Here is a 17,720-nt window from a genome sequence, read left to right as displayed (position 1 = left end):
GTCTTGTATGTCTTCCATTTTCTGATGATTGCTCCCACAGTTGATTTTTTTCACACCAAGCTGCTTGCCTATTGTAGATTCACTCTTCCCAGTCTGGTGCAGGTCTACAATACTTTTCCTGGTGTCCTTCGAAAGCTCTTTGGTCTTGGCCATGGCGGAGTTTGGAGTCTGACTGTTTGAGGCTGTGGACAGGTGTCTTTTATACAGATGATGAGTTCAAACAGGTGCCATTCATACAGGTAACGTGTGGGGGACAGAAAAGCTTCTTACAGAAGACGTTACAGGTCTGTGAGAGCCAGAGATTTTCCTTGTTTGAGGTGACCAAATACTTATTTTCCACCCTGATTTACGAATAAATTCTTTACAAATCCTACCATGTGGATTCATGGATATTTTTTTTTTCACATTCTGTTTCTCACAGTTGAAGTGTACCTCTGGTGCAAATTACTGACCTCTGTCATCATTTTAGGTGGGGGAACTTGCACAATCGGTGGCTGACTAAATACTTTTTTGCCCCACTGTAACCCCAGCTGTGCCCTTTGAAGCTTTCACTTCATGAAATTTCATTTTTTTATGGTCTTAGAGGGGTGCAGTCAGGCAGTTTAGGAGGAATTTAATTTACATCTAAGCCCATTAAAAGAGGACATTTATTATCAAACATCTGCAGCTGGTGATAAATCTGTTGATGATATAGTGAGAAAAAAATCAAATGGAAACTGTTTGTACTTACACATCTAACTCAAAAGTCATTATTAGCATTTATTTGGAGTCATCGCTGTGTTTATCAGATCAAAGTCCAGATTTTCTCGCCGTTTAGCCACATTGTGGTCCTTTCACAACATGTGAGAAAAATGTCAGTCTAATCTATCTGTCCATCCCAGCTCGTTGCTATCTTTGGTGAGCAGCGAGGGTACAGAGGCTTCATCAAAGCTCCGTAGCTGAAAATTGCTGCTTCTCGAAACAACTAAGGGCTTGAAAGATAATTTGTGACTTTGTAACTGTGACTGAATCCTTTCATAAAATACACTCACTGGCCACTTTTTTGGGTCCACCTGTCCAACTTCTCTTTAATGCAAATATAATTAGCCATTCACATGGCAGTAAGAGTGCATTTAGGCATGTAATCATGGTCAAGATGACTTTTGGAAGTTCAAACCAAACATCTGAATGGGGAGGAAACAGTATTTAAGTGACTTTGAATGTGACATGGTCGTTGGTGCCATATGGGCTAAACTAAAAATTTCAGAAACTGATGATGTGCTACAATTTTCCCACATATACTGTCTATAGGGTTTACAGAAAATGGTCTGAAAAAGAGAAAATATCCATTAAGTGTCAGTTCTCTGTGCAAAAACACCTTGCTAATTCGAGAGGTCAGAGGAAAATGGTTTTTTAGCTGATATGGAGGCAAAATTAACTCAAATAACTAGTCTTTACAACCAAGGTATGCAGAAGCTAATATGTTACAGCAACAGAAGACCACACCAGTTGCCACTTGTGTATACTAAGAACAGGAAACTATATTTGCGAGTCTCACCAAAATTGGGCAATAGAAGATTTGAAAAGCATGACGAGTCCTGATTTTTTCTGATGAGTCTGAGTCTTGTGACATTCAGTTAGAATTTGGTATAAACAGCAAGAAAGCATGGATCCATCTTGCCTTGTATCAATGATTCAGGCTGTCGGTGATGTAATGTTGTGTGGAACATTTTCCTGCCACCTTTTGGGTGTTTAGTACCAAATCAGCATCATTTGAGTATTGGTGTTGTCCGTTCCTTTATAACCACATTGACAAAGGCGCATTATCCCAGCAGGATAACCCACCATATGACAAAGCTCAGATCACCTTAGATTGGTTTCTTCAACGCGATATTAAGTTTATTTTACTTAAATGACCATCAGATTTATATCCAGTAGTACCTGTGGGATTTAGTGGAACAAGAGATTCATATCATGGGTTACAAACATGCAGCTGGCACATCTGCAGCCACAATCTCTGAGGAATGTTTCTATCACCTTGTGGATTTATGGCATGAAGAAATAAGGCAATTCTGAAAGAAAAGGGGCATTCAGTGAAGTGGCCAGTGAGCTCATCTTAGTTTACTTTAGTCTTGGTTTAATTGTTATTCTAATATTGATTATAGCAGTCATTTACGGTATTTTGTTGTGAAGTACCTTTCTTTAGTTCTTTTTCACATTATGTAATGACTATAATAAGGGTAGCCTTAGATAATTACTTTCTATAGTAATTAAACTGTAACTTCACCCCACTGCTAAATTACAAAAGAACAACAGTCCAAGACTGCACACCCACACAAAGGCTGACTATTCCCTCCACATCATACCTGAACTGAGTTCCTGCTTCCAGAAGTATGTCATCAAGAGAATGTCTCCCATTTTTTCCTGTGTTGCTGCGGTAATTAATCCTACTGAAAATTCATGAACCCAAATTTCAGTCAACTCCAAAAGTAACAGTTTCATGCAAATTGTTTTAGAATTTTTTAATAGATCTGCTCGCAAACAGTGGGCTAAAAATTGGTTGTTGCGGAAAACTACATCTCTATCAATTAGAGTTGTTGCTATATCCCCAATAATGTCAAAAGCAGGGATATTTTTTATTGTTTAGTCAATGCGAGACCAAGAGAGGAGTAAAATGAGTCAAGGAGCCCATCCTGCCAGCTGCTACCTTTGCCAAGTCATCTAAAAGTCTAGGTTAGGGTTAATGTCTAGGGTTAATGTACAGTGATCCTTCTACAGACATCAGAAGTCCAAGTTTAAACTATAGCTCCAAACATCACTCCTGTGAATCGGGAGCCTTGAGGATTAATTGAAAATGAGCGCCGTTTCACAGACCTGCCACTGAAGGGTGGGCAGCTGAAGGAAGTGGACCACCCACCTCTGATTGGTCTCAAGCTGTTGACTTTATGTCAGCACTAGCTTTACAAGGTGACCCTTCATCTGCTCATTTTCAAAACTGAATATCCAACTAGGATTCCAGGGAAATAGATTCAGTCTCAGCTGATAGTGAACAGATTAGAGTACATCCTGTACAGGTCAGCAGTCCTTCACAGGTTATATATACATGTCCACAATACATAACATTTAAAGGCACCTTTTTGTTTTAAGGTGAGCTTATACATCCTGTTGAGGAATTTTCAACCCATAAAATGCAAATCTTTACATTTTTTTTATCAGAGCCCAATCAAATGATTTAATTTACAGCTCAGCATGCTCCACAAATTTTCTTGTAGTCTAGATCCAGTTGCCACTTTTATGATGTCATTGGTTTTTTAACTGCAGCAATAAACATACATCCTTAGCAAATATGTTTTTACAGTTATGGAATTTGTACTTATTTGTGGGCTGTCTGGGTAAAAAAAGGCAGAGCATCTGCACCTTTCACTTTGAATCCATCCAGGGCACATCAATCACCCCAAATATCCATCTTTCTAATAAAGGCAAGATGCCAGCAATCTTGTAAAAATGGTCTGTGTATTATGTGAAGACAAATAATGAATGCAGTTGCAATACTTGTGTCATGTGTTTAAAGGGGTTCTTTAAATTAGAGTTGTTTGCCATAGTTAATCTATTCATGATTCTGACTGCTGTAAAAAAAGATATTTGACAGCCACTGTTGGGTAGACGCTCCGCTCTGTCTCCTCTGTCAAGGAGAAATCAATCACTCAGTCCCTGGAGGAACACCAGCTGGCATCTGAATGGTTTGTGCCATTTGGCCTTGTGGAGATTGACTATACTTTTCCTCACTTCTGTCTTTCAGTCTTCAAATTAATTCCCCATGTTTACAGAAGGTTCTGTCCAAAAGAAACAAACAAATGATGGCTTCACCCCAGCTGGGCCAAGCTCACTATTGTCAGTTTACATCACTGCATGTTTTACACTAATTGAGGCCTGATTTGGCATCTCATAAAGACGTGATTAACATGCATAACAAAAGGATAACCTTGGCGATGGGGATTTAAATGTTTTACTAGGGTTCCTTTTTTGTATGCCAAGATAGAGCAAACTTTCTTAGACTGTGCAGGAAAGTTTTTGTTAAAGATGCACAGGACAGAACAATAAATCAGTGTCATGGTTGCCCTACTGTCCACATGTGTTTGGTCATTAGTCTTTTTTGTGACCTGGAGAGTCCTTTGATGACAGCACTGAGAACTTAATGCATGAAGGAATCAGTCTGACATAATTAATGGGAAAAACAGTTAACGATTTACTTTTTGAACTCTTTAGTAGGTGATTGTGGCTCAAGAGTTGGGCGTTCGTCTTGTAATCGGAAGGTTGCCGGTTCGAGCCCCGGCTCCGACAGTCTCTCGTTGTGTCCTTGTGCAAGACACTTCACCCGTTACCTACTGGTGGTGGTCAGAGGGCCCGGTGGCGCCAGTGTCTGGCAGCCTCGCCTCTGTCAGTGCGCCCCAGGGTGGCTGTGGCTACACTGAAGCTTGCTGTCACCAGTGTGTGAATGGGTGGATGATTGTGTATAGTGTAAAGTGCTTTGGGGTCCTTAGGACCAAGTAAAGCGCTATACAAATACAGACCATTTACCATTTTAAAAAAAGAAAGAACCAGAGACTGCAGTTAATTAATAAATGGGGCAAAGATGAAATAAAGTGATTGAGGGTTGCGCACGTTAGTCACATTCTGGCTTTTATCAGTCTGTGAAGCTCTCTGTGGGCTTTATTTAGAGCACTGCTGTGAGGACAGATGCGATGTAATTATTGTATAGCATTGCAAGTTTGCAGGCCTTTAGGAGGTCAATCGCATCAATTAACAGACATCCATCCTGTGCTGTTTAGAGGAGACCTGTTGCTGTGTTGAATGAAAGCTGCACACCCTCTCCCACTGAGCATGATGGGATCCTGTTGTTAAAACCAATGGGAAATGACTTAATCAAGGTGTCACTCAGGGGGGCAGCCAGTTACAGTTCACAGTACCTGAGCTGTTTCAGCGAACAAGCAAAAAGCTCCAAAATGGCTAGCAACACGTGGACCGTGCCTTTGTTGCGCACTGTTGTGGCATAGCTTCCCCACATCTCACTCTGTTCAAGCTTCAGTTCTCTGTCTGCAAAGCCGCTGTACACAGCTGGCGAGGAAAAGCAGTTGCTAGGACACAAGACCCATTGAATGAATAATGTGAAATAAATTCATTTTGAACAGCTACTTCCCGCATTTGTTTTAGTTTGTTTGGTCTTTCGTGTGTTGGTGACGATGCAGAAATACTGTGCCGCACATTAATAAAACATGAAACAGATGTTCTACAAGCTTTCTCGCTGAGGCTACAACACCTTAAGTGTGAGAGAAACACAACATTGTTAACGGAGCAGTAATCGTGTTACACAAAAAAGGAAATGCACTTTGACTCATTAAAGCAGGAAAAGCAAAAGTGGAAATAAAGGAACAAAAAAGGTGGCTCAACTTAACATCATGTAGCCTTTTTTTTGTATGCTTTCACAAATAAGAGCATCGTAAGGCTTGAATGAGAGCCATGTTCCCAGTTTTGTGAATTGTTGCCTTGCTAACTATTTCTTCAAACTCTCTTCCCATCAGGAGTACACCATCGATGTCTTCTTTCGCCAGAGTTGGAGGGATGAGCGGCTGAAGTTCGATGGGCCCATGCAGGTTTTACCCCTCAACAACCTCCTGGCCAGTAAGATCTGGACTCCTGATACTTTTTTCCACAACGGAAAGAAATCTGTAGCCCACAACATGACAACTCCTAACAAACTGCTACGACTAGTCGACAACGGCACGCTTCTATACACAATGAGGTGAGCATTTTTTGTGGTGATTCGGAGGTCAACACCATCACTTGAAAAAAAAAAATCTGCAGGTGCTGTTTAGTAGATATATTAACCGTCTTAATTTGGCATGAGAGCATCCTTATTTTGACATTCCTAAAAGAAAAAAGAAAACATAATAAAAGATTTCACCCACTGGCACTCAGCACTTTTTACAGCCAGAAGTTCTCCATATGTATGAAAGGGTGACTCGCTTCCTTATAAGCTTATGCTAGGAAGCTTGGGATACAGTTGACTGTGACAGCATTCCTCTCCTATCATTCAGCCTCAAATACACTAACCGGTCGTTAAGTGATGACATGACGAATCCTACTTCTGGGCCTAAAGTAGTCTGTGTTTAATATGGCTTTTGTGTTGTTAACATGTTTAATGTTTTGTATTTTCTTCTATTTAATCTCAAAAAGCTCCTAAAACAGTCAGTGATCACTGTTGACCTCCCTCGGCTTTTATTACCGCTAATCATTTATTTAAGCTCAGTTTTTAAAACCTTAGGATGTAACTACAGCTCAGCACTCACGTTAACTTTTATCGAGTGGAAAAAAAGTTAGCTTGTTTATATTATACTAACATAGCTGTGTCGCTAGCGGTCATGTAGCACATCATTAGCTACAGCTAGCCAAACTTCAGTAACCCTACAAACGTCACTGCTGTTTAGTTTTCTTTCTTCATTTATGTTTGAAGTGATAACAGAGCTGTATGTTTTAATTTGTTTCCAAAACCACGCAGTCAGGACATGCTATATTGTATTTCGATGGAAGCTAGCAAGCTAACTTCCTGCTAACTTCCAACTCCGTTAAATGTCATAAATTCCGTTTTCATGGATGCCTGGATGTTAAACTCAATTGTTACACCTGGTAGAGCAGAACGTTGATCATTTTATTAAAGATGAAAGACTTTAGACAGTTTTTCAACTCTCAGTAATGCCATAGTGATCGACCTGCAGCGGAGTTTAGGCCCAGACACGGCTAGTGACGTCAGACTTAACGACTGGATTATTATTATTAGTTGTAGTAATAGTAGTAGTAGTATTATACACTACCAGTAAAAACTTTTAGAACACCCCAATTTTTCTAATTTTTGACTCATCAAAGTAGCCACCTTTGACAGATATAACAGCTGAACACACCCTTGGCATTCTTTCTACAATAGACATCAAATGTTTTTCAGAAAGTTTTTCATATATCTGTTGCAGAAGTTCTCATAAATGTGTGGCACTTAAAGGTTGCTCTGCTTTCACTCTTCTGTCCTGTTCATCCCAAACGATCTCACTGAGGTTTAAGTCCGGAGACTGTGCTGGCCACTCCATGTTTTCAAGCTTACCATCTTGTTCTTTTTTCCTGAGGTAGTTCTGGCATGTCTTGGACTTAAGTTTTGGATCACTATCTGGCTGTAGGATGAACCCCTGACCAACTAGGTGCAACCAGTGGGTACTGCAGAATTCTGTGGTAGCTGTTTTAGTTTAGTTTCTCACTCTGTACAAGTCACCGACCCTGGATCCAGCAAAACAGCCCCAGACCATCACACCTCCTCCTCCATGTCTGACAGTTGATGCCACACACTGTGGAACCATCCTTTTCGTCTGCTTGATGGCATACTGTTGAACCTTATTTTTTAAATCTGAGCACTTACTTTTGTAACATTTCAAGCTATGCATTGGACTTAAACAACTTGAATCACAATAAATAACTGAAAAAAATGGGGTGTTCTAAAACTTTTGACCAGTAGTTTATGTAGATGGGTTGATTCAAACAAAATTGACCCACCATATGAAAAGGAAAACTATCCATAAAGATCAAAGCCATTTTCTGTATCAGTGTGTAAAAATGCTTCTTAATGTTGTTTTGTTGGACGAATAAAACTCCAGCCTGTGGGCAGTTTTTGCCAGGCCTGTAATGGTTTTTCAAATTCATCATCCTGTATTTAGTCAAGTCAAGCAAAATTCTGTCGCCAATATTAAAACATTTTTAAAAACTTAGTTTTGATTTATAATAAATGGGGTTTTTTAAAGATCATATAGAAGTTACTGGAAGTTACTGTATGTGTCACCATGTCCATGCAAAGTTTGGCCCAATGTTAAGGGTACATAGAGGCATATTTACATAAATATGCTCTAATCATTATATACAGATATTTGAACATGGCAGTCTATTGACTCACTTTCCCAGCTTGCCTCAACTGGCTATTAGAGGAACAGCAGCAATAATAGTCAATATTGAATCATTGAAAACATTTTTCAAGCTGAGAATTTACAAAATTCTCATCCTTCATCAAATGAAATCGGAATGTTTGTCATATTTTTTTCAGTTAGAACATGAACATTTGATAGAAAGAAAATTGGAAACTATAGTCCCGGATTCCAAAGAAAAGTTAGAAGATTATGAGAGAACCTAGTTTAGCTTTTACAAGATGATGTGTGTATATCAGCAAATTCAATAGCTAGAGACATTTTATTTAAAAGCATGAATGCAAACACCGTGGTGGCACTAGGGTGAAAATTAACATCTTAGGAATAAAATTGTGCTTTTTACCTGTCTGTGAGTCAGATAGCTGACTTGCAGCCAGTCTGGCCCATATATGTATCACACGCAGACAGCCGAGTGAATAATACTCACTTGATCAAAGGAGTGTCATTGTGTGTATGTCATGCGTAAAGTACACTGTAAATAGCATCAGCAAGACAGTCATAGTCACTGAATACCATTATGTACTGAATAACAGCAAAAATAATTCTGTGATTGCTTTGGCTGGAAACACTGAACCTGTCGATCAGCATTCACCAGCTTTGCACTAGGCCGTGAAAAGGCTGCAGAAATGTTTTTATGATGCTCGTGCACAAGGTCAGTATAGATTTTTAGGGGTGAAAATGAAATGGTGAAAAAATCATTTTGTGCTCCCACATGAGTAGATCTGATGCTGTGGCAGTTCTGCCAAGGCCAACAAAGATCCCTGAGCTCTGATGTAGTATTACAAGGACTAACATGTTTAAATAAGCAGGGAAATGTATTGTGAGATGATGAAAAAGTTGCATGATTAAGTATGATAATCCTTGGCATCCTTGATAATCCTTAGAGGCCCAAAAGCATTTTTGGAACCAGCTTAGTTGTATTATGGAGCTAAAATAAACACCAGCAAATAAAACTCATTTATAGGAATTCTGTATTTCCCATTGCAATGCTTTTGGGGGGGGGGGGTATGGCATACTTTAATATTATTAACACTATTATACATTAGAGACCTTAATATTATTACATTATATAATATTAGCATTAAAACCATAGTTCCGCAGTGTGCTATTTGTCCTCCCATCATCCCCAAATGGTTGCAGCACATGGCTACCCCTCCTTCCTGTTAAAAGGGAGTTTTTCCTTCCCACTGTCGCCAATTGCACGTTCAAATGTGGTTATTTGATCGTTGGGGTTTTCTCTACATTATTAAAGGGTCTTAACTTAAGAATGTAAAGCACCCTGAGGCGACTGCTGTTGTGATTTGGTGCTATATAAATAAAATGGAAATGAACTGAATAGTTCAAGTAAAAATAGTGTTATTACATAAATCCAAATGTTGTTAACCATCTTTACTGCCTGAATAAAGAAAATAAACACTTACTTCATGCAAATTTACAACTGCATCCCCCTCTATCATTGCAGAGTTGAGCCAAAAAAGTAAAAACACTAAGATCTGGAATTCTAATGTGTGAGCAGTCGGCGAGAGAGATTAACTGTTTTGAACCGCTAAAATGCATGTAGGTGAAAATCTGCGCGCTCAATGTACAGCATCAATAATGTCATGTCTTATATAAAATTCTGTCAAATATATTGATATCTTGCCAAGCCCTAATGAAAAACTGCAAAGTATTCTTTAGACCATCCCTACTTTTACTGACTCTATCATAAAACTCATATCATAAACTTAATATGGAATGTATTTTTGAAAGCACTGGCAAAGAACTTTCTCAATTTTAGGGCTACCTTTCATCTATCTTAAGCTTTGGGTGATTAGTTGAAGGGGATCTGCATGAAAATATTGCTGTGTTATTAGAGGTACTGGAAAACACTCCCAAGGAGAGACTGATACCTTAAATTTCCACATACTGCACAGGTATTAGGCTTTAGAATATAAATCTGTCTCACGGGAAGTTTAGTGCACAGTGCGTCAGCATAGCGCCCCGCTTTGATTGACATTCCTCACTAAACAACTGCTTAAATCCATTTAATCAGCACGTCTACAGGATCTGAACTGACAAATGCTATGAAGGCCTCGGCTCTGCAGGATTGCATCATTATTTCTGAATTTAGAGAGCTGGTATTGTCTGCCAGCGCTGCTGCGGTTATTTTTTGTGAAAGCATTTGTCACTCATTTACAGTTCACCTCATTTTAACTCAACCTCCTTGCTTCTTCTTCGGCATTTCTCTGTCCCTCACTAATATTAATTTGTGAGAAGACTCAGGTGTACTTTTTAAAGAGAGAGAGGTTTATGCAGGTTTATATTTGTCATTAAAAGCTGTTTCAAGAATTTATTGTATGCGAATGTATCATTTACTAAGTGGACTTAACAGCTTAGAGACCACCAAAAACAAATACAACTGTACAGCCGTACTTGGGGATTTACAATGCCAGAAAGCCCTTTCAACACGGCCAAAGCTGAGAAGTAATGCTTCACTTAACACGCTGCTATGTGACTATAAAAGCAACACAATACAAAAGCAATGCTGCTAAGACACAAGTTTTTGTCTTGTCTTTAAACATTTGGTATATTTAGTATATAAAAAACTAAATAAATAGATTGTTTTATATGATCTATAGCTTGCTAGTAGCATGACTCCTGTGTCTCCCCCCCCTTTTCCAGAGTGAAATACATTTTTACTTTAACAAAAGAATTGTATTTAACTAAAGAAAGACTTCAGTGATGGCAGTGGGTGTGATCCACATGAACAAATAAAGACAGGCATCAAACAAATATAAAAACTGGTATCTGTGAAGGCAAGTGTTGTATTATTGTACACAGTGAATACACTGCAAAGCAGCTAAGCAGTGTGAGGATTAAAAGTCTGAAGACATGGTTCTCTGCTGGAAGAGGGTGGACTGATCACTCTACCTTGAAGCAGCAGGTTGATCAGTGGATCAGTGCAGCTATAGAGGTCTGTTGTGGTGAAAACAGCCACAAGGCATAGCTGTTGATTTTCTGGGCAGCAACTGTTCAGACCCTCCCTTATGGCCACAACCAGTCAGTAGCGAGCAAAACAAAAGGACCGACACAATGAGCTTTTCCTGAAGGATGTCTGGGTTCACTCTAAGAAGGGAGTTCAGGAGGGAGAAGATTCCGATGAGGTTCTGGGACACACTTGGGAAATTTTTACTCCCTGGTGGTTTGGAAGCTTTCTGATATCCGAAACACACATATGCACACATACACAAGAAGTGGAGGAGGTGGTGGGGTTCTGCTTAGACTGCTGCCCCCACAGTCCTGGATTAGAAAATAGTTGGGTGGTACCCATCATGTCTCACATTGTTCAAAAGAGCACAGTGGTAGCAGTCGCCTCATTAATTCTTTGCTTTGTCTTCCTTTATTATTGTTCTAGTCTGGCTGTTCTTGCATATGCCTGCAAATGTTTCAAGCCCTTCAAGAAATTAAGAATTTCTGTGGGGGCAGATCAAAACGATGCTTTCCAAATGAAGCTTTCTACTCAAATTATACTAATATTTTAGTAACATGTTTTAACAGCTATTCAGTCGATTGTCATTCACTTTGCACATCAATATTTACTTTGTAATAACGATCACTTAACTTGCACCAGTCATCAGATCCAATTTCAAATTGCCCAGTGCTTTGGTTTATGAACAGTGCTGCCATTCCTGTCACCCGTCATCAGCAGTACTTTAATAAATTAATACTGGAAGGAGTAATACTGTTAAATTAAATTTGAGTAATCAGTCACTGTCAATCAGTTAAGTGTTTTTGTTTGATTTGATAAGTCTCGGGTTATGAAACAGAGCATAAGTGATGGGTGAAATAATACTTTTTTATAATATATATACATTTTATTTTTTTTGTCCGGTTGCACATATAAGTGTGGCCAATTCTTTCTGTATATATTTAATTATCATATGATTTTAAATATATACATATATTTTAATATATATATGCTAAAACTAAAATTAGGCATGAAAGGTTTAATAAGGCTTTGAAAGTATAATAAGCTAGGTCTATTTAAATACATTAAAGTGGAATATATTATTTTAGAGAAAATGCCAGAACAAATTGTAAGGCAAGAGGAAGGGTTAAGAGAAGAAAGGCAGAAATGTCGGTTCAGACAAGAATTCCATTCAGCGGCTTGAAGGCAGCAAAGAAACATTAAGCAAAATACATTTAACTTAATTTTTAGACGCAATCACACTGTAATGTTAGACAACCCTACCAAAAAACTACTAGTACTAATTTTATTTTTGCAATTTTATTATTTTCGTTAATTTTTTTCTCTCTGTCATATATTGGAACATGTGGTCCATTTCACCTGATTACAATCCTGAGTCTGAAATGTAAACACCTCTAGAATATAAAAAATACCATTTACTAGGTTACTAAGGGTGGCTAAGGAGAAGTGGCTGACAGAAAAAGGAACCTTTTTTTAGAGGTTTCAATGTGTGTTCATTGGTGTTTTATGGTTCTGTAAACGTTGCCAAAGTTTATCAGACTTCACCTCCCCAAAAAACACCAGCATGTCTGCATTGTCATTGTGAGTACCATAAATTGCTGACACATGCTGTGTAAGGTACCTCTATGCCCAAGCGCTTCTTTGCAAGGCTGATGATATAGTTGTAAGCTCTGTATGAAGACAGCTTGCCTTTTTGTCTTTAATCAAAACCATTCTGTCTTCTTGTAGCCTTTGTTTCTGTCAGAGTATAAGTACAGCGCGTGAATGTTGATTTTAAGTGCCGTGTGATGCAAAAGATTCTCACATTTATGTTGTAAAGCATTAGCTTGTGTAGATAGTGAGCCACTTATCAGTAATGAGGCAGCAACAGAGAGCACAGAAGCGAGTTAGAGGCAAAAACAGGCTTGGCATTGTTGTAAATACAACACAATGAGCTAATTGGAAACAGAAAGTTTGTCTGTGGAGGCAGCCCGCGATGTTACACATTTTAAGGCTGTGGCTACAAATAAACTTGTGGGACTTTCTGCAACATTAAACAGTGAGACCAAAAGAATCTACCCAATAAAAACCCAGTTTTCAATGGATGTACAGGGTAAATATGGTATAATTGAGTTTAAATAACCCAGTTTGGGGGGTTTATGTGTGAGTTAGTGCACCAAAGGATGGCATTTAATTAGTTGCTGTGTTGTTTGAACTCGGCAAATGTAGCCCCGATGTTGATTAAACATGTATGAGTGAGATAACGTGCACAATTTCTCTGTTTACTTGCAGAGTGCCTTTTGTGGCCTGGCCATTTGACCAACTGAAACAAATTTGGGTGCTCTCTGGAGATTTAGTCCATGTCTGCCTTCTAATTACCACTGACAGGGTGGTGATGCAAAGGAGGAGAGAGAGAGAGGATATAATCTGTTCTCCTTCAGTTTTTATTCACACGTACACAAATCCCTGGTTTTGAAATAAACTCAGAGATTAAAGCATTATTTGGTCTACATTTGGATTTGTGGGAAAGCCAATTTTGATGCACGATAAAGCAATTTGCATAAGACCTTCCCAACATGTCTCACATATCTCTATGAAAATGCTCCAAATTATGTTTCTGCAGAAATATTTGACATCATTATGCATCATCATTTGTTTATAATGACCTGTTCAACCATCCTGCAGACTGAACAGTGATGCATTTTCTTTCCCTCTGCCCCCACAGGTTGACCATTCATGCCGAGTGCCCCATGCACCTGGAGGATTTCCCGATGGATGCACACGCCTGTCCTCTGAAGTTTGGAAGTTGTAAGTCAGTCCAGATGGTCAAAACAAAAGTGTTTTATATAAGATCAGACATCTGAAACAGTGGGGATGGTTCTCTGCAGGTGTTAGGAACCTTTTCCTGAACTATAAAAAAAGAAGAAAAACAAAACAAAGGCTAAAACTACACTGCAGTATGATGTTTGGTAATATAACAAAAGCAGTTAAGAGAAAATTTTATTAATAAAGATCTTCTCCCTCTTTGGGCTGCACCCTTTAGGCATCGCCACAGCGACAGTTAATGTGCTTAAATTACTTTCAGTATGCTCATAGTGCGGGGCATGTAACCATCCATACACAAGCATAGGCTATTTACTGTTTCAAACACAGCATTAGATATAGTTTGATGTGTTAGCATCAATGCTTATATCTCTCAACATAAAATGATGCTGATAGGTAGAGCATTCATTTTGGATACATTTAGTTTAAAAAGTGGCAATGGAGGAAAAGTCAGTGATCCCCTGAAGCGTGAGGATTAAATCTCAGGGTGGTGAACACAGTAAAAGGAATTTTTTTGTGAAACCTGATATCATTATCGGCCGCAGGTCTATCAGCCCGATCAATACTGGATGGACGCTGCGTATTATCATGAATGACTTACTGGAATTTAGGAAAAATGTCTTTTAGATCCTGAAGTCAGCAGTTAACTTTTTGCCAAAGCAAATGCTGATAATCCTACAATGTGCAGAGGTAGGAGAAAAACAGAAAATATTGCACCCATATTTTGAGCTCTCACCTATGCTGTCTGTTTTTTGGGGGCTGTCTTCTGTTTGCTCAGATGCTTACACAAATAATGAGGTGATCTACCTGTGGACCCAGGGTGACGAGAGGTCTGTCGCTGTGGCAGAGGACGGCTCCAGGCTGAACCAATATGACTTACTGGGACATGTTATTGGCAAAGAAACCATCAGTTCCAGCACAGGTATGCCATTCTGGGTACAGACAGCAGCATACAATACACTGTAAGGGAAATCAGAGTTTGTCTGGAACAGGCAAAAAGTTGATTTTGAGTACTCAAAAGTGATCGAATTCTCACTTTTGAAAGATAAACTGCATATAATCTATTCCACTGAGATATAGTGGCTCTTGTGTAATTTGTCTTCCAAATTAATAAACAGTCTGCAGTTTCTCAACAGTTTCTGTCAGTTTAAATTCATCTTGCATTGTTTGGCTCCATCGAGAAAATGATGACTGAAACTATTCAGCATATTTACCAAGATAATATGAAGACGTTTGCCAGAGGTGAAAGTTTCTTTTTGGTTTTTTTCACTTTCCTTTGGGGTTCAGCCAAGAGTCAACTATGATAACCATCGTCTAGCCCTTTCTTTTGATTGCATATTCATTTGATCTTAAAATCTTATCTTCAAAACTGTTGCAGAATCCTTTTTATCTGTCACACAAAAATAAATGTTTTTGTTATTTCCCCATTGGAGGGCTTAAAGCTTATGTTAGCAATTTAATATAAAGGGATGAAATAGCACGGTGAGGGCAGGGTACTCACATATGCTGAAAATATTTACAGCAGCAGCATCTCACTGGTAATAGATCATTTGAGTTCAAACACCTTCAAGAATGTGCTGCATTTTTATTATACTTATCAGTCACTATCATGTACCGCTAACATCAATCAGCAGCTTTAGTTAATGGTGTAATAGGACTAGATAAAGTACCAAAGAGCTTGTAATGGTAAAGCTAAAAATAAAAAGTTGCTTTAGTGGGGCATTTGGAAATCACAAGAGTAAAACAGCTTACCAGCGAGCCACGCTGCTCTCAGTTTTGAGAGATTTAACCTTTGCATTCAAGCTGTTTGCTTGTGAAACTTTCAAGAGGTGAGCCACAGAGTCGCTGATATCTGTCAGACTTCAGTTGTCTTTGGAGACTAAAGCACCAAGAATCCACTTTGTTAGATGGCACTCCTGTTTTCCAAGAAATAAAAGTGTGTGTGTGTATGTGTGTGTCTCCTTTAAATAACTGCACCTGTTTAACTCTACAGAGGATGCGTTCCTTGAGAGTATCTTTATTGTTTGTGCTGTTTGGTGGGTTGAATGTAAGTCAGGAGAATTGCAGCGATGGAAAAAGACCAACAGAAGTCTGACAAGTACCAAAGATTCATGATAGAGTCAGTGCGATTTCTTTCATAAACCACTTCAGCTTATGGCGGTTGGAAAAGCTTTAAACTTTAAACCTAATGGACTATAGTGATCTAGGGGGATGGGAGGATTTGAGCCCGTTCAGCTCTGGTTTGATTCTCCTCAGAAAAAAACAAAACCAAAAAAACACCTCAGGGATGGAAATCTGTTTTTCGTCCTATCTTCGTAACACAGATTGCAAACATGGCACTGAGAGCTGGCAGTTGGAGAAGATGTGAGTTTATCCATTTGCTAGTATAATTGACATATTTATATGAACAGCAAAAAACATCCCAAAGAACATGTAAATGTGCACTTAAAAGAATGTGACACTTTGTATATGTCTTATTAATGACATCAATGTGATGTCATCTGCCAGTCTGTTTGTTTACAGTCTTTATTATTTAGTTATTATTATACTTTTTTGTCTCTTACGGTTAAAAACTCTTGCTGTAAGTAAAAGATGGACATAGCTTCTCATCTGAGCCAATGCAAGTTACTTAAACTTACATTCTTACTATCAGCCAGCAGGTGGCGACTCCTGTTGTTCCAAAATCAAATCATGTTGTATAGAAACCTTTGAGAATGCAGTCCTTCAGCTCATTAGGACCTAGCATTCTCAGCTTGAGGCATTAAGGCCAAACTAGCCAATGGGTGTTGACACAGTGGCTATGTCCATCTTTTATATACAGTCTGTAGCTTAAGGTTTGGAAGTGTGCATCAACATCTTTGGAATATTTTAAGCATCTAAGCATTTTCTGTCTCAATACTGCTCACGTCTTGTCACATGCACGTTAATGTTCAAACATTAATGCATCAATTTTCAAATATTTTTCCTTGTGTTGCTCTGAGCGAGGAACAAGTATATTAATAATCATGACCCTGTCTGTGTCTCTCCATCTTTTTCTGTTTGTCTCTTTTCCCCTCAGGCGAATATGTAGTGATGACAACATATTTCCATTTGAAAAGGAAAATTGGCTATTTTGTGATTCAAACCTACCTTCCGTGCATCATGACTGTCATACTGTCTCAGGTCTCCTTCTGGCTAAACAGAGAATCCGTTCCGGCGCGCACAGTATTCGGTGAGTGCTATCTCGTGTTTTAAATCCAGCTCAAATAAATGCATTAAATGATTCATTGAAGAAGCTAGTTAATCAGAGGGCTATTAAATGATGAGGTAACAGAAATGCACTGTCTAAGGACTTGGCAAACAAGTAAACGGTTTGAAAAGGTTTGAGCATGAAAGTTCTCTTTTTTTAGCTTTAGTTAGCTTTGTACATTCAGGTGCACAGGAGCACTGAAAATAATTTATTTTATCAGTTCTGACTTTATTCTGCTGTTAATACAGAGAACATAAAACAAGATTTAAAGCATTTACATGTCATATTTTTCCTTTATTTTTCATAACAATTCCTCTTTAATATAGAGACATTTCCCAGTTGCCATCGCGACAATTGACTGTGTTTTCTCCCTTTAAGCCATGAATAATAATAGATTCAATTTGTCCATCGAACTTGATTCATGCTAAGAACATTGCGTCAGATGTGATCAACTCAAAGGTACTCAAATAAGGAATGTAATTTTCCTTCTCCTGCAGTTGTTGTTATTGCGCTGCATAATCAATATGAGTAGTCTTATGTAATTCTAAACATGGTTAGCATTTTTGCATTTAGACAGGTACATGCAGAAGCATATATTGCGCAAAAGATTTTAAAAATGTATGCAAGGCAAAGCGTTGCTGAGAAGATAAAAACTGTTCCAGCTCCCTTTGTGCAGTCTGAATAACGATATCTCCTTCACTTCTGCACAAATACACCCACTATTAGA

General features: G+C 38.6%; 1 protein-coding gene across 4 annotated transcripts in view; it reads left to right on the top strand.

Moving 5' to 3' along the window:
* Nucleotides 1-17,720, top strand: part of gabra3 (gamma-aminobutyric acid type A receptor subunit alpha3) — a 122,612-nt gene that overhangs the window by 86,847 nt on the left and 18,045 nt on the right. For all 4 annotated transcript variants that reach the window (XM_082548066.1, XM_082548067.1, XM_082548065.1 and 1 more), the window contains 4 exons: nt 5,559-5,779; nt 13,667-13,749; nt 14,543-14,686; nt 16,823-16,975. In XM_082548066.1, the coding sequence (XP_082404192.1) occupies nt 5,559-5,779; nt 13,667-13,749; nt 14,543-14,686; nt 16,823-16,975 (601 nt within the window). The remainder of the gene's footprint in view (nt 1-5,558; nt 5,780-13,666; nt 13,750-14,542; nt 14,687-16,822; nt 16,976-17,720) is intronic.

This window comes from Aulonocara stuartgranti (assembly GCF_965226115.1).
Source record: "Aulonocara stuartgranti genome assembly, chromosome: 10".
Classification (NCBI taxonomy): Eukaryota; Metazoa; Chordata; class Actinopteri; order Cichliformes; family Cichlidae; genus Aulonocara; species Aulonocara stuartgranti.
Note: the sequence above shows the minus strand (reverse complement) of the source record. Positions and strands in the feature narration are given on the sequence as shown.